The sequence below is a fragment of the Sycon ciliatum genome, chromosome 1 (genome assembly GCF_964019385.1).
Source record: "Sycon ciliatum chromosome 1, ocSycCili1.1, whole genome shotgun sequence".
NCBI lineage: Eukaryota > Metazoa > Porifera > Calcarea > Leucosolenida > Sycettidae > Sycon > Sycon ciliatum.
The window spans coordinates 80,800,058-80,821,417 of NC_088643.1; the positions used below are offsets into that span (position 1 = coordinate 80,800,058).

The following is a 21,360-nucleotide window of genomic DNA, read 5'->3' on the forward strand; positions in this document are numbered from 1 at the left end:
GAAATACGCCAACCAAATCAACACCCATTGCATAGCACCACCCAAAAAAATACCAATATTAAATATTTCTTCATATATGAAAATTAATAGTACAATCTCTCCCCCTCTTCTCCTCCACGCGCTCTCAGCTACTGAGGGTAGCCATGTGTCAGCTGAGAGGGCATGAAGGAGAGGAGGAGAGATTATTGCTGCATTATAGAACAGCCACATGGTATCTTTCACAAACTTTATTGATATTCATATGATAGGTTGAGGGAATTGAAAACGGAATATTTCTCCTGGCATAAAGACCGGCATGTCCAATAGCATCCTCATGTTGCCGGATGATTGCATAAGCAAGAAACTCAGAGTCGCCTTGCCCTTTCAGAGTTCTAGCCAGGAAATATTGTAGGGTTAAACAACCTGTTCACCCATTTTCCATGTTCCACTATTGCCTTTTTGCCAAATGAAGGGAGAGAGAGAGAGAGACAACAGAGAGAGAGAGAGAGAGAGAGAGAGAGAGAGAGAGAGAGAGAGAGAGAGAGAGAGAGAGAGAGAGAGAGAGAGAGAGAGAGAGAGAGTAAGTTACATTTATAAAGACAGGTAAGTCTAACAAATGAGGACTGAGACCTCTACAACAGGGTTTTTACGCCTGAAAGCAGGTGCATGATTTAACAAGCAGGTTGTCAGTCTAGATTTTATGCGCAGATGGAGAAAAAGCGCAGAATTTTTGTAATGAGATGAAAAGCAGAAATGAGAGAGAGAGAGAGAGAGAGAGAGAGAGAGAGAGAGAGAGAGAGAGAGAGAGAGAGAGAAAGAGAGAGAGAGCATCCCCGTAATTTACCTGGCTGCTTCAAGTGCCTACCTCTTCAGTCATCACCCTTCATCCTTTGCAAACCAGACTGAGAGCAAGTAGGGGTACTCGGTGGGCAGCACCTCACTCCTGCAATAAGCAGACACTCCAAGCAGAGATCTGTTTAGTGCTTTGCAGCTCATCAACGCCATGGGAGATTTCTTCATCGATGTTCTTAATAGTTTTTTTTTCGAAAAATATTGTTCAGCATGGTGCTTGTTTGCATGGTCATAGGCAATTTCAATTTCTTCAAGGGTCTTGAATTGAGAACATAGCATTAGCCATTACTAGCATGTAGCATCCGGCATATTCAGTAAGACTGATCAAAGAGCCATGCAGGCAGGAGAAGCCTCTGTAAAAGAAAAAGGAACTATGGGGGTTAAAGTAGTTAATGTGACATGAACAGTATGCGTGTGCGTGTGTGGGTGTGTATGTAGGGGAAGGGGGTATTTACCGGTGCACTTACAACCTGAGTAGCAGCACTGTAAAAGACTAAAACAAATTAGTAAGGAATATGCTGGTAATGTTAGTGGCCCTGATCAACCAGGGTAGCATACTGGTTTTCAATCCACACTGCTGCCTGTATCACCAGCTGTCCAAGTTGTGCAATGGCCTCTTCATAGAATTCAACAGCTTGCATAAAATAGGGCTCAGCATCCCGTGACCAGCGCGCCAACACAGGAAGAGCAGTTCTGTCCAGCCATCTGCAGCATGAATGTGTAAACACAGCAAGTACATGTACACAGCCACCTGTTACAACCGGCCATGCAATAGCTTGTAGCCTGGCCTGCCCGCACAGGCTGCACCGCCCGCCCGTATATGTACATGTAGAGTGCATTAACAAACAGTCACCGCCATGGGCTGCAAGCTATTTTATTGATCCTAGCCTAGCCTGGCTCTTGGTCGGTCTTTCAGGTCAATCAGGGTACTCCATGTACTGTGTAATAACAGTAGTCTGCAGTAGTAGTGACCCTGACAACAGTTGCGGTCATTCGGTTTCTCACTTGAAAGGTAAAGGCATGCCGTAACGTGTAGTTCATTATGTAGTTCATTATGTAAGTGGCACAGCTGCCTGTTGCAGCAACTAACATACTTCAGTAGTACTTGCCAATCTATGGCTAGTGCATGCAACATGTAAGCATAAGGCTAAGACCAATGACATCAGCCACTCTGCCACACATAATAACCTGACAGTAGCACAAGACACTTCAAGGGTCCAGATCATAGTGCTAGCACTTTCAAAGTCTCGTAGAAGGCCTGCAGCCAACCACTGCTGACCATGCTGACACCCACATCAATACCATGTCAATACCATGTCAATACACAGCAAACAAGGGTATACTAACCTCAGAGCTTCTACACCAGCATTCCAAACTTCTGATGAAATCCTCTTGCAAACGTCCAGCACACCCCACTGTTCCAAATATAGACGCGTTGTCGATGCTACACATATTGATAGTAATCAGAGAAAGGACATCACAAAGAGACAGAGAGATGCAGCTTAGGTTACGCATGAACAAGACTAATGAATCTTGATCAAAGGATGACCCACTTCGGCTGAAACACGCCAGTACATACATAATAAGAATGGAGAAGTTTACTCTTACTCTGAAGTACTCCTCCTGCAGATAACACCAGCAGTACTAATGGCAGAGTTGGAGCATGTAGATCTCTTACCTGCCCAAGATCTTGATTCATACACGTCAGCGGCAACAACTGCCAGCAAGACAGTTGCCAGCGACCAGAAGAGAACGGAGATAATCCACCAGCGGCCCTGCGATGCACTCTGTGCTGCAAGCTCAGCCTGAAGAGTCGATACGGTTTTCAGTAGAGCCTGTGTGAAACAAAGCACAGAAGACATCATGATTGCATGCAGCTCAGATTAAAAACATTTCAAAGTCTCACAAAAGGCCAGTTATTGATGACGCACACTTCAATACTATGCAAACCATGCTGAAATTCAGGATAACCAAAAGAGTGTGCTTGCACATGTGTACGTGTGTGTGTGGGGGGGGGGGGGGGGGGAATAACAACAAGCCCACTTGATCATGGATCACGTACAAACAGAATCGCATATCATATTCCTTCAGCACACACAGGACGGTGGCAACTCACCTTGGAGTTTCGCGAGCTTTCTTGCCGCTGCACAAAACAGAGTATGGAAAGGAGCCAGCCCACAGTAAAAAATCAAGAACTACTGAATTAGACCATGTACACCTGTGTGGTCTAACTTGCGATTACAGTGGAACTTCTGCATAAAGTACTCTGGCCGGATATCACATTATAACATACTGCATGTAAGTTACAGGTCATAACGTACTATTTTGGAGGACCCTGCAACATACCAACACCATACCAGTCATTTGCCTCAAATATAATTATGTACAGTGCCTTGAGCATAAACTACAAATTTTTACGGCCCCTGGAGGTGTGTTATATTGAAGTTTCCCTACAGATGCATTAACACCACTCAATATCATGTAAATAGACTACATGTACGTGTAGCAACAGTAGATGAACACAGACTTCGAAAGGCAATGGTTTGAAAGAGGGGCCAGCCATAGTACAGCTCGTACTGCTCAATGAAATCCGATCAAGCGAGTGAATGCCTGGCCGGGTGCTGTGCAGCCCTAGAACACTTTATAGACCTGTGAACACTGGGATGGTGCACTGGTGGGTGAGTGACGAGATCGGATTTCATTGAGCAACACTGTATATCTGCATCAGGTAACACATGCAAGAAGAAGAAGAATGTTTGTGTAACTGTTATCACTAGAGTCCGCTACTGTGATCAGCATAGGAGTACATCATCAGCCACTGCATTCAAACTAACCATTTGCTGTGACACAGATCCGTGGCCACTCGATGGTATCGTGTCAAGCCGTGGCAGAAAGTCTATCATTGAGTCGAGGTCCAGAGGCATCTGGAACAAAAAAACAAAAACAAAAAAAGCATGCACACGCAAGCGCACACACATATGCATGCAGAGCTACATCACAATGGGCACGACGAGCAAGTGCAAAGCATGTTGAAGCACAAGAACATGACACTTTTATTGATATTGCTGAATTAGCCATGTAAAGCATGCCTAGAAACGCCAAAAATTCCTGTAGTGGCACACATGACATATTGTCATTAAGATCCCCAAAGGAGCAGTTGGAAAGGAGCCATGGCTAAAAAGAGACGGGATGCTGAGACAAAGACCCAACAATACATACATCTGAGAGAACTTGAAGGCCCTCCGTGTAGCCTGCATTCAATCGCTTCAAGAAGTAACTGCAGAGAGAGGAAAAAACAACAACCATAAAAGACAAAATGCTGATGACCGGACAGTCCCACAGGGAAGGACTGCACTAAAAAGAGGATTGCTAAATCCAAGCAGCCTCAGCATGGGTCATGGCCCCTGCCAATTTGCCGGGAGAGAGTCTGCTACAAATTCCTCCCCACAAGAATCATTGTACAGTAGCTGCAAGTGCAGCAGCAGGAACATTGCACTACATGCGGCACGTGTACTACAGCGGCACGTGTACTACAAAACTATGCAAACAATCTATTTGCACTTGTTATTAGTTTAGTGAATAAGTGTATTTCCTTTACGGGTGTTTCCTTGCAAATATGGCATTTGGGTAGGTCCCACAATGTGATAATTGGGTGTGAACACTGCAACCACGGAAATAAAGTGACCAACATCCACTGCTCTGTACAGACATTAAACGACCGCTGCAAAGCAGCAGCGCACTACCATGATTACTGAAGAGTTGCTATGCTTACTTGCACCAAGAGTAGATAAACAAGAGTGTGCAACTCCGGATCTCTTCTGCACAATCTGCAGATACCCCTGCCCGCGGCGAAATGTTTTGTTGACGTCAACTTTTTTCAGAAGAACGTGCATTTTGCCCCAGAAGAGTGTGAGAGCACGTGCTGGGCACCGACTTTGTAACGTAAAGCCCGGCCAAGTGCACGAGGCAAAACTTTCCAAAAGACTCGCAGCGCGTGCATCGTTGAAAAGATTACGTCAACAAAAAATTCCGCCGCGGGCCAACCCATCCCGGAGTTGCACACTCTTGTTTATCTACTCTTGCTTGCACATATAACATCATGCCCCACCCCACACCCCGCACTTATATTCACATGCACGCACGCACATACACATCATTAGCCCATAGTTTTAAGATAATACTATAATAGAAAGGTTCCCTTTTCCATTCCCCAAACCAGTAAATATATACTATAAAGGGTTTGGAAATGCACAAGTACAAGAAAAGAGAGCGTGTCAGTGCAGTCGGCTTAACACATACACACGTACACTGGAGTGACGGGATTACAGGTTACAATAACTCTTGCCTTAAAGGCCGTTGATGTTCTATAAACTACAGCCTTGTTCAACGAAATCCAACCTCCTGAGCAGGTGACTATTCTGACTCAGTGCACAGCCAGCATACACAGTGCAAAGGGTTGTGCTCTGACCCAGTGCACAGCCAGTATACACAGTGCAAAGGGCTGTGCTCTGACCCAGTGCACAGCCAGCATACACAGTGCAAAGGGCTGTGCTCTGACCCAGTGCACAGCCAGCATACACAGTGCAAAGGGCTCTGCAGCATGAGACTCATGATGAGGTCAGATTTCAGCGAGCGCAACCATACAGGAAAACACATCAACCAAACGACAAGTCGCAGACACAAGCTACATCACTGCACATAAATTAAAAAAAGGCCATGAAACCGACCTGCTCTGTTGAATATTCTTGCGATGGATTTGAAGCCATGAGCGGAAACAGGAGGTGTTCATGTGTAAGCAGGTCACCAGAAGTGAGAAAACCTGCAGCGTGCACAAAGTTACAAATGCCATACTATTGTGGAGCCTCATACAGTGCCACACACACACACACATGGTGTCTGTCGACGCATCACCCACAGATGCCGTAACCAGGCTGAAACAGCAGGGGTGAGTTAGTACTTACTGTAGTGTTTGCATCCACATCACTTCACACATTGTAATGATTGTATACAAGTCATCATGATAATGTACAGCGGTGACATTCATCCAAAATTGTTCCGCTACCTTTTTGAAAGCTGAATTTTGGCCCCATAAAGCCTCATAACCCACCTAAAATTCGAAAATTTTGGGTTTTGCACCTGCTTCTCCTTGAATTTTGCAATGGTTCAAGTACACCTATTCTATTTTACATTGAAGTACCGAAAAGAATATTCGCGTAGTGTACAGTCATGCAGTATTGTACAAGTATTACTACAGTCGTCGCCAAAAAATCCGGCCAATGCCATGGAAACAGTGGTACATGGTATGGTACGCGTTCACCAGCGGTACTTCATCCTTCATGGTGGCATGGTGGCATGCGTGCATTTACAGCCAGTGCCAGCAGAGCACTGAACAGTCTGCGCTGCACTCTGCCTGCTGCAGTCGTCGGGTCGAGCACTGCACTGAGTGTATGCAGGCCTGGCAGCAGGGCATGTGCCGTGCAACAGGCTAGTAGTAGATCTACTAGCAGTGGCAGTGCATGCGGCTTATGTACAGCTACCGGTAGCTAGCATAGCATTGGCTGGATTTTTTGGCGACGACTGTACATGCAAGCTGCAGAACTTAGTTTTTAGCCTGATTCTTAGTGGTATATACATGTACATGTACACTCCGAAAAACACAACACAGCACATCAAAGACTACTGTAAAAGCCATATACCGTATATTCTCTATTATACAAAGGCACACAATGAAAACCTTGGCAAATTTATTCCGTTGTGACTCCGAGTTTCATGGCTGAACCAATCATCAGACAACGATAATGGAATAGGAGGCAGCGCTGGTATATCTAAGTGGAGAGAGGTGTGATAATACGATAGCGAGAGGAGTAATCGCGTGAATGTATACAGGGACGGGCTATTTCAGAGGCAGATGCAGTAGGCGCAGGTCTAGCACTAACAAGTACGCGCTTAATGTCGCTCATACACCACACACACACACACACATACTAACACGCACACACATAGTAACACGCACACACACATACACACATACACGCACACACTAACACACACATACACCCACCCACAACACCCTAACTTGCACACGGGCGCACACACACACAGGACACCCACCCACCCACAACACCCTAACTCGCACACGCACAAACACACGCACACACGCATATACACACACCTATAGACACATGTCCACACGTATACACAGGCATCTGCGTTCGTATGACAAGTCTAAGCGCACACAAACTCCTGCAATCACGCGTCAAAAAACCCGCAGCGGTCATAGCTGTCTATGTAATAGGGGTGGCCAGCAGAAACTTGCGCTGGTGAGGGCATTTAGATACCAGCTCACTTCTCTTGTTTAGGGAGGTAGCTTTTGAAGCTTTCAGGATGTGGAACTTTTCGGTTAAGCATAGGCCACACTTCTTGCTGATGTTACTGTACGAAGGTGCTCTATCCTTGATCTCCCATCTGATGTCGAATCCGCGGTTCTCGTTTTTCAGATCCCAGATGTGCTTGGACAACTTAGTCGATGCGGCGTACTTTTCATGGCGGAAGTCCGAAGTGTGTTTGTTGTAGCGCTGCTTGAATGTGGTAGCAGTCATGCCGACGTAGGTCTTGACTTCGTTGGATGCTACATGCGCCTCGTACACGACGTCGGCGTCGTGCCCCCTCAACGGTGACTGCCAGTCTTCCGACGTCGTGTACGAGGCGCATGTAGCATCCAACGAAGTCAAGACCTATGTCGGCATGACTGCTACCACATTCAAGCAGCGCTACAACAAACACACTTCGGACTTCCGCCATGAAAAGTACGCCGCATCGACTAAGTTGTCCAAGCACATCTGGGATCTGAAAAACGAGAACCGCGGATTCGACATCAGATGGGAGATCAAGGATAGAGCACCTTCGTACAGTAACATCAGCAAGAAGTGTGGCCTATGCTTAACCGAAAAGTTCCACATCCTGAAAGCTTCAAAAGCTACCTCCCTAAACAAGAGAAGTGAGCTGGTATCTAAATGCCCTCACCAGCGCAAGTTTCTGCTGGCCACCCCTATTACATAGACAGCTATGACCGCTGCGGGTTTTTTGACGCGTGATTGCAGGAGTTTGTGTGCGCTTAGACTTGTCATACGAACGCAGATGCCTGTGTATACGTGTGGACATGTGTCTATAGGTGTGTGTATATGCGTGTGTGCGTGTGTTTGTGCGTGTGCGAGTTAGGGTGTTGTGGGTGGGTGGGTGTCCTGTGTGTGCGTGCGCCCGTGTGCAAGTTAGGGTGTTGTGGGTGGGTGTATGTGTGTGTTAGTGTGTGCGTGTATGTGTGTATGTGTGTGTGGGTGTTACTATGTGTGTGCGTGTTAGTATGTGTGTGTGTGTGTGTGTGGTGTATGAGCGACATTAAGCGCGTACTTGTTAGTGCTAGACCTGCGCCTACTGCACCTGCCTCTGAAATAGCCCATCCCTGTATACATTCACGCGATTACTCCTCTCGCTATCGTATTATCACACCTCTCTCCACTTAGATATACCAGCGCTGCCTCCTATTCCATTATCGTTGTCTGATGATTGGTTCAGCCATGAAACTCGGAGTCACAACGGAATAAATTTGCCAAGGTTTTCATTGTGTGCCTTTGTGTACGCCGCTCTGCCTGAATCAGGCATTGAGCACTCTTGCAGAACTAAAGCATATTGCCTCTGTGTATTCTCTATTATAAGCGCCGCGCTTATATTTTTTCAACACCCCTCTACCCCGTGCTTATATTGGAGACTGCGCTTATATTGGAGACCGTGCTTATATTATTTCAACCAATACATCCATACAGAGCAAGAAGAAATACATGCTGGATATCAGCATGCAGCATTGATTTCCACCAAGACCGTGCTACTAATAGAGACTGTGCTTATAATGTTTCGAAAGGTGCTCACGGTGTGCTAGTATTAGAGACTGTGCTAGTAATGGAGACCTGTGCTTATAATAGAGAATATACGGTATATGAGCCAGAGCACGCCAAAATATGACCACGGACCAAAAATTCGATTTTCAGTTTTTGTTCAAAAATGATCTAACACACCTAATGTTCACTGTCTGAAAGTTTTGGATTGATCCGACATGTCAAAGTGTTGCTACAATGGTATTACATGCAGCACTGTTGAAATGGTGAAATTCTATGTGCAGCAATGGGATTGTCATTTTTGCACACAATTGATATGCCCCTTGGTTCATCCTTTCCGGGTGAGTTCCTCTGTCCAGGGTCTTATAGCATGAGCTGACAGGTACTCAGCCACATCCAAATTGTCTATAGGCAGCTGAGCTGGGTGTCCGAAATACCTCCTGTTTGGAGCACCACTTGAGAACCTCCAGCGAAAACACGGTCAACATCTGTAGATGGCCGAAGAAGTTGGCACTCCATGTCCTCTCCATCACACTCCACCTGTACTTTCAGATATACAGTATACACTGCTGCACACAGTGTTCCTCAACATACTAGACGTCGCACTCATATTCCCCACACCAAAGCCCATCTGCACACGGTTTTCTCCGCTCGCCAGAGAGTACTGTTTTCGCTGCATACTGCTCATGCTAGCGATGTTCCGCATACGGGTACTCAAATTATCGACTTGAGCAAGTTGAGGGAGCAGCAGAGTCCAGTGATTGTTTTTGCACTTGCAACCAATACTGGCATTGTCCCGGATATGTGCAGCGATGTCCATTCTGGCCAAATCATCGGCCGACTCACCTCCCAAGTCAGTGTCGATGCCAATCGCTTGCCAGGTTGTCATCAGAGTAGAATTCCTCGTCACTGCAGATCGTGGGACTACCAGCATCAATTCCTTTTACGCTCGATGAAAGTGTCGCCCTCAAATGGCTCGTCGCTGTAGCCATCATCGTCTTCCTTCTGTTTCCGACTCGAATCCTCAAAATATTTTATCCTGCGCATGGAGTGCGATGATGTCGTCTTCTTCCGCTCCGCAGTACATTACTACTACTAGCCTCTTCTGTCGATACATCGATGACGATCAGTTTTAGGCGACTCAGCGCAACATGGAATACAAACTCTAACAAATAAACTTACTTGCAACAAAGAATTGCATCCGGAACAGTCCAGTCGACCGAGGAGAACAACAACAGCGACTCGCGTTGCACTGCACTTCGTATTTTTTTGCCGCGGAATTCAAATCGCGATTATCTCGACTTTTTCAAAAAAAGCTGTGGTCATGTTTTAGCGCGCTCGGGCTCATATAACGAAGTGCTAACTCTAACGAGTTAACGAGGAGAAATCTGTCGTTAAAATAGAAATCGTTATACAGAAATCGATACATATACTGTCGTATTGAGCGTTGAGGATGAGTGAGAATCGTTACCTTTGGTACACGTAAACTAGTCAATTTTGGGAAATCGTTCTATATGCGCGTCGTTAGAATAATGGCTTTTGCAGTATACCGAGATACCAGCGGCATGAAACCCAACGGCAGGTTGAATGAGGAATACACCAACATGCTACGCCCATCAAAGACAGATTGTGAGCATTAAGTTCTAACTCACCGCCTCCATGAATGAGCGATTGACTTGTATAAGGTGTGGCCGCAGTAGTGGTAGCAAGCACTCAAATAGCCTCACAATCTCAGTTGGGTCCGGATCCGAAAGGAATATTCTCTGTAAACAGCATCAACGGAAAGCAGATATGAAGTGCGCACAATGCGCCTATAACTGTTAGTCAGAGAAATATTGAGCAGGTAGGTGCATTGCACATAGTTCCCACATATCTGTGCATGCACGCATACATGCCACGCTGGAGCAGAAGAAGCAACAGCACACACTCACCAGCACCGTAGTGTACTGCTTCTGCACCTCCTCGAGCACACTGTTCAGAAGCAAAGGAGGAGAAAAGGAAAGACACCAAAATCAGACCAAATACATTGTAGTAAATATGATTGTACCTGTTACCAAGCGTACATAACCCCCAGAGTGTGCAACTCGACAGAATTTCAAGTTGACATCATTTTGATGATGCAATGCGCACTGTACACGGATTATCAGACGAATCCGGAACCTGTGGTTGACCGAAGCCGATCTGATCCTGTACAAATTATTGCAAAAGAAAAACGTGTGATGCGTTGACACCCGTACACATGTTGTAAATCACTGGTGCAAGGAGCATTGCGTCATAAATAATGACGTCAACTTGAAATTCTGTCGGGACAGCAGGGTATGTGGGAGTTACACACTCTGGGGAGTTATGTACTCTTGCTGTTACTGTAACTTAGTGTAAGACATGTTACTATAGCGAGTTGCAAATTTAACGTACAGTAAAACCTGGTTTAAGCGACCACCCCACGGTGCAATCAAAAGCGGTCGTTAAAGCCAGGTGGTCTATAAAACCAGGTCCCACAATGTCTGTGTAGAACTGTCGGTGCATGGAAAATCGGTCGTTAAGAGCAGGTGGTCGCTAAACCCAGAGGTCGCTTAACCTTTATCATCCCGACCCATCAAGGAATTGCCCTATCATTACGAAACTTTCCACACAAGTGTATTTTGGTTGTGTAACCTACGTGTCGAAATATTTTTGAATTCGGACCAAGGATAGCTGGGTTAGAGGTATGTTCCCATATGGGAACAACGGGATCACGGGCGCATAAAATACCCAATTTGGACGATACTATTGCGAGTGATGGGATTCACCCAAATGACTATGGAAACCAAATGTATTGGCGAGAGAAATGTTTCCCAGTGTTGGACGACGTCCCTTGTGAAGCCAGGTTTTACTGTATATCCCAAATCCGTAGATTAACGAGAAGGTAGGTTTATGATCTGGGCATTTATAGGCGTATCCCTATATAACACACGATACTAGCCGAGCCAAAATAGTGTGTGTGTGTGGGGGGGGGGGGGGGACCAGTTGACCAGCAACCCTTTTTTTCCATTTCAAAAATGTTCTTGCCATGCAAAATGCAACGTTAGGGGGCGAACCCCCGACTTCACCCGAGACAAGTGCCTTTATGAATGCCCACAATGACAGGAGGGCGCTGTACCCTACCCCCCCCCCCCCCCCCCTGGCTAGAACCCTGATAACACATATTGATATGGCATTGTGGCCATAACGAAATCTCTTCTAATGACGAATTTTCACTAAAACATAGTGGTGAAACGAATATTCGAATATTCGTTCGGTTTGTCACATTCGAATATTCGCTAAGTCACATTTGAGTATTCGTTACGTAACTTCGAATGCAGTGCCTGTACGGACACGGTACAGTGCAGTCCGTACAGCCTGCCTGTGACTTTGTATTGCATGCGCGCACATGTATGTGCATACTGGACTGCCAATGTTGCACATAACATGTATGAACTTTGAAGTAGCCTTATGTGGCACTACCGTTTGTCATACCTAAAATGATGACAATATCCATCAAATGACTGAGAGGATGTCATCTCTGTTACTAAAAGAATACTCGTTTATTCGTTCGTTAAGCCGAAGAATATTCGGCTAGTAGGTTTTGACATTCGTTTCACCACCACTAAAACATCAACTTCCTTGTCATACGTTCACGGCTTACAATACATACGCCACCACCAAATCACAGTCAACCACATTCAACAGTGCAAAGCATGGTAAAAAAACAAGATTCAGTTAAAAAAACCCAGTAAGTAAGCACGTCATGATAAAATCAACTCACAATGGAGGAGGGTCAGACGACTGTCCAATAGCAAGCTGAAGTAAGTCCATCACAAGCTGGTGTGGGACTGGAGAGCTGTCTTGTGGTTTCTTTTCCGCAGCCCTGCACACAAACACATATTTGAAGAGAGAGCATCACCTGTAAATATTGACAATATTGTCAAAGAATGCATGGACACAGTGCTGAATACAACACCGCATGAAAAGGAGGAACGACGTTACGTGAATGTGATTTCCTCTGGACACGGCATTTTGGAGACGTCGTGCGAAGCCCGCCTAACCTAAACAGATTGCGAAAACCCGAAAGAGTTTCATAAAAGGCCCGTACCCTACCCATAGCCTAGGCTGTAGCTCCAACACTTTACACAATCAGCTCATTTGTGCATTATGAGTAATGCGTGCAAGCATCAAATTATCAATAGACACTGTTCTACACACTCTTGCACAACCATGAACCGGGAATTATCCCCAGGTGGCTGTGCGCGGTGCTAACGGTAGAACTATGTTATTGCACAAGAGGCTTATTCACGAGCATGGCATTCTGTACACGATACATACACATGTGCGCACACATGCACATGCGCGCGCACGCACACACACACTGTACAGCTGCTAGGTTCCATGGAAACAGCAAGACTCCTTACATAATCAGTGTATTCAGCCGATCCAAAGCATGCGATTGAACCTTGGACGCAATGTTGTTGCGCTCAAGCAATACACGCAGATATGCTTGCTGCCAGACTGTGGAAGGCGAGTACAGCAACAAAGAAGACCAAACATGACTTGCACTGGAAAGAGTGTTCCGTTGTTTGCCAAACAGTCCAACTAACAGCTGCACAGTTGTACTCAATGCAGGTCAAATCCCACTGAACAGCTACGGATGCCGATGGGATGGTCTTCGAATACGGCACATGGCTTTTGTTGAGTGGAAAGACATCTACTGGAAATTACTGGCATGCGCTATGATAACATGCAACTGGACCGAGTGACAAGCATACGACAAAAGAGCAGGCAGGTATTACAAAAAGGCATGCAAGTGTATGGTGGGGGTGGGGTTTCTCAAAAGTGTACATCGATCTTCACAAAGGTATCGTAAGAATGGCAGAGTATGGTGTGTGCTGTAATATGTAGGGGTTGAAATAAAATAAAATGTCTTACTCGAAAAATTTCCCATTTTCGGACCATACACTGGAATTTGCTCAAAACACCACATGAGCGGCAGGCAATGGCGTGGATGATTGGCACAGGGTCTCACAAGCGGTGAAAGCTGCAGGAGCAGAACAGAAACAGATGTACACAATTAGAGAGAAAGAAACTCAGAGACATCATGCGTGTACGATATATTACATGCCCGGATAACTGGCAGGCGGTAGTGGCATCTGACTGTACTGGAATATTGTTGTTTTCGAGGAACTATTATCGTATTCTATACCTCTTACAAGTACTTGTATATAATGTTCTCCTTCGCTTGTTACCATTGTGGAGACGATTTTTCCCAGATGATCTCATGAAGTCGATTAGGATTTTTTTTCATTTTATACCATAATTCTTGTTATTTCAACGTTCTAATGTCCGCTTCGTCATTACTCTTGATCGAACTAATAAAACTCTTGTCTCCACGAACAGTATGATTGAGTGTAGTCCATGAAGTGCAAGCAGTAGCATTTGGGCTTACCGTATCAACACAGGCAGCGGGCACAGCAGGCTGAACAACACAGATTGCCTGCACCAGCAAACGCCAACCAAATACTTGAGAGCCTGCAGAATGCCGTGGAAAACCAGACACAATACACCTTAGCTGAACCCTTTTTGAAAAGACCAACATCTCCTGAAGGAGTTTTTAACAATTTCAATGCTTCATGCATATTACACTTGTAGTCATAAATGGCACCTTTCCCCTGCTTTGTGACTTCAGGGCTAAGGCTGCTAGAGCTGGCACCACTTTCCAAACAGACCAACACTTGCATTGCTGTTTCTCACACTGGCATGACACCGGAGTTCACATATTACTGTCAGGTCACCAAATAACCCATTGCATTCCAGCTGACCATTTGTTCTTACCCTTCCAAAAGCTGGTCAGCCTCCAGCGTCGCGTAACAACACTACAATGTAATCACACCTTTTTTCGGCACGTTCCATTTTCGGTACTTTTAGTGGTGAACCCTACGAGGATTTGCCAACTCCATCGCCACTATTTACACACTACTTTCTCCGTTCAAACACTTATTTATTTATTTATTACAGCATCTCATAGCACAGTGAGAACACCGACCAATACAAAGAGAGAGGGTGTTAGCCAACCACGGCAAGGAAGGGAGAAGGGGAGGAGAAGAATAAAAAAGGAACCGGCATGGATGAGTAGTCATGGTCTTTAACTGTTCCACCCTGATGATGAGCCATGCGCATGAACCCGCAGTGACCGTGACCTTTGCAGTAGCGAGACCATGTACATGTATGAGTGTTTTAAAGACTGAGAAAGGTGAAACCTAACCCTACACTACTGTAAAGTCGCAAATCAAAGCTGGGCTTATTCCCGTAGAAGCTGAAGCGAGGAGAAGGCTTCTATTCAAATCCGGTACTTGAAGTAGAATCAAATCTGGTATCCCTGTAGAAATCGATGCAAAGCAGAAGGCTTGTACTGTATTCCTGTTTTCTATGTATGTCATCACGAAACCAGGCGTATGCACCATATGTCCATCTTGAACATCAGGCTTGTATTCAAAGCAGCCTTCTACACAAGACCGGCTTTTATACAAGACAGTGACATACTATGGTAGATTTCATCAAATTCCATTAGAATTCCATGCGGGTACCGAAAATCACACGCCACCAAGAATATGACATGTGTGCAAGTCTACAATGTATGGAGAATGGGACACGTGTACCACGTGCCATAGCCATTTCTGTGTACACTGCTGACATGCACCTTACCAGACTTGGCCTGCTGCAAGAGCTGGTTGACACACATGACAAAGTAGTCCTGCCGTCCACTCGTGCCCAGTCGTTGCATGGAACCACGCAGTGCCTGCTGCACATCTTTGGGTGCCGAATGGAAGGGAAAGCCTGGTAAAGGAAAACATGGAGTTAAACACACATGGCATTCCGTTTGGGCAAAAAAAGCTTTAACTGCCAACCATGGATATCTACAGCTTCCCTCAAGTCTGTGACCAGCAACGGTTTCTATAATGCAGCTTTAAATACCCCATCATAAGTCTAGAATGTACATGAAGTACTTTGTAGTATCCCTCCCTCTCCCCATCCTACAGAAGAAAGATAATGCGGGGTACTTCAAGTAAAAAGAAAGGATGGCACTCGCACACCTTTCAAAGCACGGACATTCACCAGTGAAGGAAGGTGCCTGCCTGTTCAGACCAAGGATAATGATGGACTACAGCTATTCCTAGCAGGCACAAACAGCACGCTAAAGTGTATTTCAAAAGTATAGACCTCTGGTTTAAAAACACTAGGCCAGCATCTATACCACACATAATCCGTGATCACTTTGTGCATAAAATTTCTGAAATTGGACGTTTGTTATCCAATCGGCTAGAAATCGATAAGAGACAAACTGGGGAACTGCCTGAGCAATAGCTCGAAGAAAGTTCTCAAAAAGCTCAAACCAAATTTGATTTATTCGAAAAGTCTAGACTTTTGAAATGCACTGTGGTACCTTCTTCTTGCTGTTTCAAGCTGGGATCAGAGTCGAGCGGATCACAGTTGGCAAACTGGTCTTGGAGGTACTCGGCAAGAAGCTTGAGGCAGATCTAAACACAAAACCAACACACACATGCACACGCCGTGTACAGAGATGTTGTTACCATGCCATTGGGGCATGGCACTTTCGCCGAGAACTATGAGAGATGGCCGTGTTTCAACAACTAAGAGAACTCGAGACTCTTTCAGCCTCTCTCTCTCTCTCTCTCTCCCTCCCTCCCCCCCTCCCCCCCCCCCCCCCCCCCCTCCGCGCTCTCTCTCTCTCTCTCCGGTATTATTCCCGAAAACTACCCTCTCTTGATCTAATGATGGATAGCTCGAGTGCAACAACTACTTTGAAGCATGAAATATACAGACAAATTGGCATACGCGTACTTGTAGATATAGTGAGAGCTGACCAAAGCAGAATCTGGAGATGAACATACCGATTCATCGTCATACTTGGCGCTGTTCGTGGCTATGAAGTCCTTGAGATCACTCCCACTCATCTATAGAAAAAAGGGAGAAACATCCAGATTGTCCATATCATTGTTAGCGAGGACGGCATGATCATGCAATTCAACACAATAGGAAGACAACACTGGAGTCACTGAGTTTATACACACACAACCAGTCTCCAGAGATCAGTGTGCTCTGACACCACAAGCCCTGCTTCACTACAGTCATTTAGTCCTGTGCAAGGAGAGCGCTTGTGTTACTACGCAGTGTGTACGTAAGGCGCAGTTGGAATACACTTCTTCATGCACTCGTGGTAAATTGCAGATCACCCAAACTCAATGTCCCTTTCAATTTTCAACACCTGAACGGTCAGCTCAGTATTCACAGCTACAAAGTACACGTAGATAGTAATAATCACACATGACCTGAAAGACCCATTTGAATCTCTCACTGTCAAAATCAATTGAAAGCACTGGCATCTTTAATTAAAGCATGGAATCAACAAGCATGCTTAAAACAGACTTCACACCAGCACATGCACCTTGTTCACAATATCCCGTGGGTGAATGGGGTCCGGCTTGGATGGCTTTTTCACAGGCTTGGCAGCCTTCTTGCCCTGGTGTGGACTGATGTTGGAGGCATCGTCCTTTTTCGCCTTTTGACCTTGCTGCGATTTCTGATGGAAGCCATTAAACAAGGTCTGACTTGGTGCCAGCGGGTCTATACACAGAATAAAAAGAACCAAACGCAAATCAGAGTGCTATAGTAACTGTTTCAAGCCCAGAGCTGTACGCTAGCGTATAATAGAGAAACAGTGCCAAGTACATGAACCAGAGTGTGCAATTCACTATGATCTTGGGAAAGTAAAAATCGTCGTTCACGCCATTTTTAATGACGCATGGAAGCAGCAATCTGCGCCTCCACAGGCACACAACATCAGTACGGGACTACTGAAGTACACAGATGCACTCCATCAGTACGGCCAGCATTAAATTGTACCCTGGTGTCAAAACGACATAAATATCTGTACAGTTTATATCCAGTTGAGAAGAAGTAGCGACGACCTGGCCATTATGGAATCCAACACACCACACCACCACATTGCGCTCTTGGCCGATCCAAACTCTTATATCCCGCCTGATTAGTGTTTTCGTGGTGCAGGACCACTCCTGAATTGTGGCACAGATTGCTTGGTAGTGGTAATCACAGTGCCTACTTCTTCATGTATGTCTATCAGCACTTTTACGCTACCTTTTAGATTAACGCTACAATGTGGAGCATGCCTGCAGCTGTATACTATCTACACTGTATATGTACGCCAATTTGTATACTGTACTCAGTATTCGATGATGTACATTATTGTACTATTCTACGAACTCATTCCTCGTGTTGTTGTACCGCACCTCGTGTCAGCTGACGTCTGATGAGCGCACACATATTGTTCACCTGCTTTCACGCGGCCTTTCAGTTGTACCTGATTTGAATGTTGGAATCTCCGCTTCTGCTTCGAGAGGAGCAGAACATCGTTGTTATACATGTATAATTCGCCCGGGAGTTACCTCAAGTCAAGAGTAAAGTGCAGTCTTTCAATATCAAACTAAGGTCATGAGCTACGCGAGACATGTTCTAGAGCGAACGTACTGGTCCTTCGAGCTGGATGGTGGACTCAGAGCGAGCTGAGAATGAACAGCGAGTTCGAAAAGCAGTAGAATTCAAAAAGGAATTCCACCAGCAAGGAATGAAGCAGAAGGTTTCAATTCCCTACATTGGCGACCCAAAAGGCGGCAGATGCTAAGTCTGTCAGGAGTTCAGTATCGAGTAGTACTACTAGTACGTCCAGAACATCATTGTCCCCGCAACGACAAGCTAAAATTCAGGCCGCTGCAAAAACACTACGTCTGGAACAGGAATTTCTCACCAAGAAATTACCGGTATAGTACATATTGTACTACATGACCTGGATCATTCACTGGCAATACTGCAACCAGTGGCCTGAGTTAGACTCGGGTGGAGAGCCAAGGATTAATTTATACGAAGAAATGAGGACCAAGGAACTCGCATGAGCTGATCGTAAAGTAACTGGTGGTGTTAGTGGACAGTATAGCTTTTTCTTCTCCTCCCCTTCTCCCTGCCTTGCCGTGGTTGGCTAACACCCTCTCTCTTTGTATTGGCCGGTGTTCTCACTGTGCTATGAGATGCTGTAATAAATAAATAAATAAACGAGAGAGCTTGGAAGCTCAGGGCCCTACGCTATGCTTTTTTGCCTTGATGACCTAGACAAAAAAAGCATAGGGATGTTATAAATTCTTTAAAAAAATCCTCTTTTTTTTAAGACATAACCTGGGATTCGAACCCGCACTATCGCGCGCCCTGCATGCATCCCCCGATACACTTCGCATACATACTAATTCTTCCAAGTTGTTTCACATTGTGATCTGACGGCAAAAAAGCATAGGATGCTATAAATTTTTCAATTCTCCTATATTTTTTCAGGCATATCCTGGGATTCGAACCCGCACTATCGCCCTACATGCATTCCCCCATACACTTCGCATTCATACCCATTCTTCCAAGTTGTTTCACATTGTGATCTTGCATTTGAAAGCCCTATTTGAATATGCATTGTGGCCAGCCGTCTTTGATGGCACGGTACGGTAGGGGATAGGTACGGGACAGGTACGATCGAGGGTAATACGACACCGTCTCCCGTACCGTACCGTACCATCAAACACAGCTGGCCACATACAGCTGCCCGCAATATTCAAATAGGGCTTTCAAACGCAAGATAATAACGTGAAGCAACTTGGAAGAATGGGTATGAATGCGAAGTGTATGGGGGAATGCATGTAGGGCGATAGTGCGGGTTCGAATCCCAGGACATGCCTGAAAAAAATAGGAGAATTGAAAAATTTATAACATCCTATGCTTTTTTGCCGTCAGATACGGATAGCGCCAGGCGTGACACAAACAAACAAACAAACACACAAACAAACAAATACCAAACGAGAGAGCTTGGAAGCTCAGGGCCCTACGCTATGCTTTTTTGCCTTGATGACCTAGACAAAAAAAAGCATAGGGATGTTATAAATTCTTTAAAAAATTCCTTTTTTTTAGACATAACCTGGGATTCGAACCCGCACTATCGCGCGCCCTGCATTCATCCCCCGATGCACTTCGCATACATACTAATTCTTCCAAGTTGTTTCACATTGTGATCTTGCATTTGAAAGCCCTATTTGAGTTATATGCATTGTGGCCAGCCGTCTTTGATGGCACGGTACGGTAGGGGATAGGGACGGGACAGGTACGATCGAGGGTAATACGACACCGCCTCCCGTACCGTACCGTACCATCAAACACAGCTGGCCACATACAGCTTCCCGCAATATTCAAATAGGGCTTTCAAACGCAAGATAATAACGTAACGCAACTTGGAAGAATGGGTATGAATGCGAAGTGTATGGGGGAATGCATGTAGGGCGATAGTGCGGGTTCGAATCCCAGGATATGCCTGAAAAAAAGGAGAATTGAAAAATTTATAACATCCTATGCTTTTTTGCCGTCAGATACGGATAGCGCCAGGCGTGACACAAACAAACAAACACACAAACAAACACCAAATTAAAGCTGTGTGGACCCTGGCTAGCGCCAGACGTTACTGAAGTAACGTCTTCTGCATAGCTACGGGAATTAAAGCTGTGTGGACCCTGGCTAGCGCCAGACGTTACTGAAGTAACGTCTTCTGCATAGCTACGGGAATAAATAAGTTGTAGTTCCTTGGTCCTCATTTCTTCTTATAAAGTGACCTGAGTTTTCCACTTTGTTCTCTTCCACTCATGGTACATGTATGACGTGTTACCACCGACTACACTAGTCTACAGTCTACACAATCACTCTTTGAATCATTATCACTCGTTCTTGACCTCACCTTTCACGTCCATTGTGGCCATAGGTTGCTCGCCCTTCTTCTTGTCTGATTCATGATTCGTGGCTTTGCTGCGCTTGCCACCACCCACGGTCTCCCACTTCCCAGCCTGTGACGCCATTGAACTGCTTTCAATAAGATCAGCGGTCTTTGAACTAACTGTTACTTTTGACTAACGTTCAATACGTGTGAGTTTCAACACTTATTATTCAATGCAAAATAGGCTGATTTTGAATAAGAGCCAAGTCCTAACCTAATGCTCTACGACCGGTAAGAGGAAGTAATATGTGAAGCTAGCTACCAGGCCGTGAATACAGTATTTCATGAAGATGATGCACAAACAATCAGAAACGTAAAACAAGATGCAGGATGAGAAGGACGCCTGAATGATGACGGGACTTGGGCGAAAATATTTTTGAAGCGTGTGTGCGTGTCGGATCGATCGTGCGACGTGTCATTTCTTTGTTTGCTTCTGCCTCGAGTATCCCGGGGCAAAGCCTGGGAGACTGCATATGCTTGGCATATGCATCAGTTCCAAAACTAACTGTACATAATTGTACTATTAATGACTAGTCGACTATGTTACTTCCATCATAAAGGCAAAAGCCATGAAAGGCATGATAACCCCTTCCTTGCATTGTTTTGTATTGGCCATTGCATGCACCATGTGCGCCTTTGATCCTAGAGGGTGGTGGCGTTCCCACGGCGGATGCGGAAAACTCGGCTTCCAGCCGAGTCTCACGCGAATCGCGAACCGTGAAATTTATTTATTTTATTTAT

At 45.4% G+C, this 21,360-nt stretch overlaps 1 protein-coding gene across 1 annotated transcript; it reads right to left on the bottom strand.

Moving 5' to 3' along the window:
• Window positions 1–988: 988 nt before the first annotated feature.
• LOC135805793 (uncharacterized) lies at window positions 989–20,992 on the bottom strand. The gene is made up of 18 exons (XM_065319893.1): window positions 20,584–20,992; window positions 17,197–17,375; window positions 16,643–16,705; window positions 16,174–16,267; window positions 15,435–15,566; window positions 14,179–14,261; window positions 13,662–13,770; window positions 13,148–13,244; window positions 12,505–12,606; window positions 10,652–10,691; window positions 10,373–10,483; window positions 5,559–5,650; window positions 4,051–4,108; window positions 3,666–3,755; window positions 2,948–2,974; window positions 2,510–2,666; window positions 2,179–2,275; window positions 989–1,536 (listed from the first exon to the last, which is right to left on the bottom strand). The coding sequence occupies exons 1-18, from the start codon at window positions 20,699–20,701 to the stop codon at window positions 1,359–1,361; spliced, it is 1,827 nt and encodes a 608-aa protein (XP_065175965.1). The 5' UTR covers window positions 20,702–20,992; the 3' UTR covers window positions 989–1,358.
• Window positions 20,993–21,360: the final 368 nt, after the last annotated feature.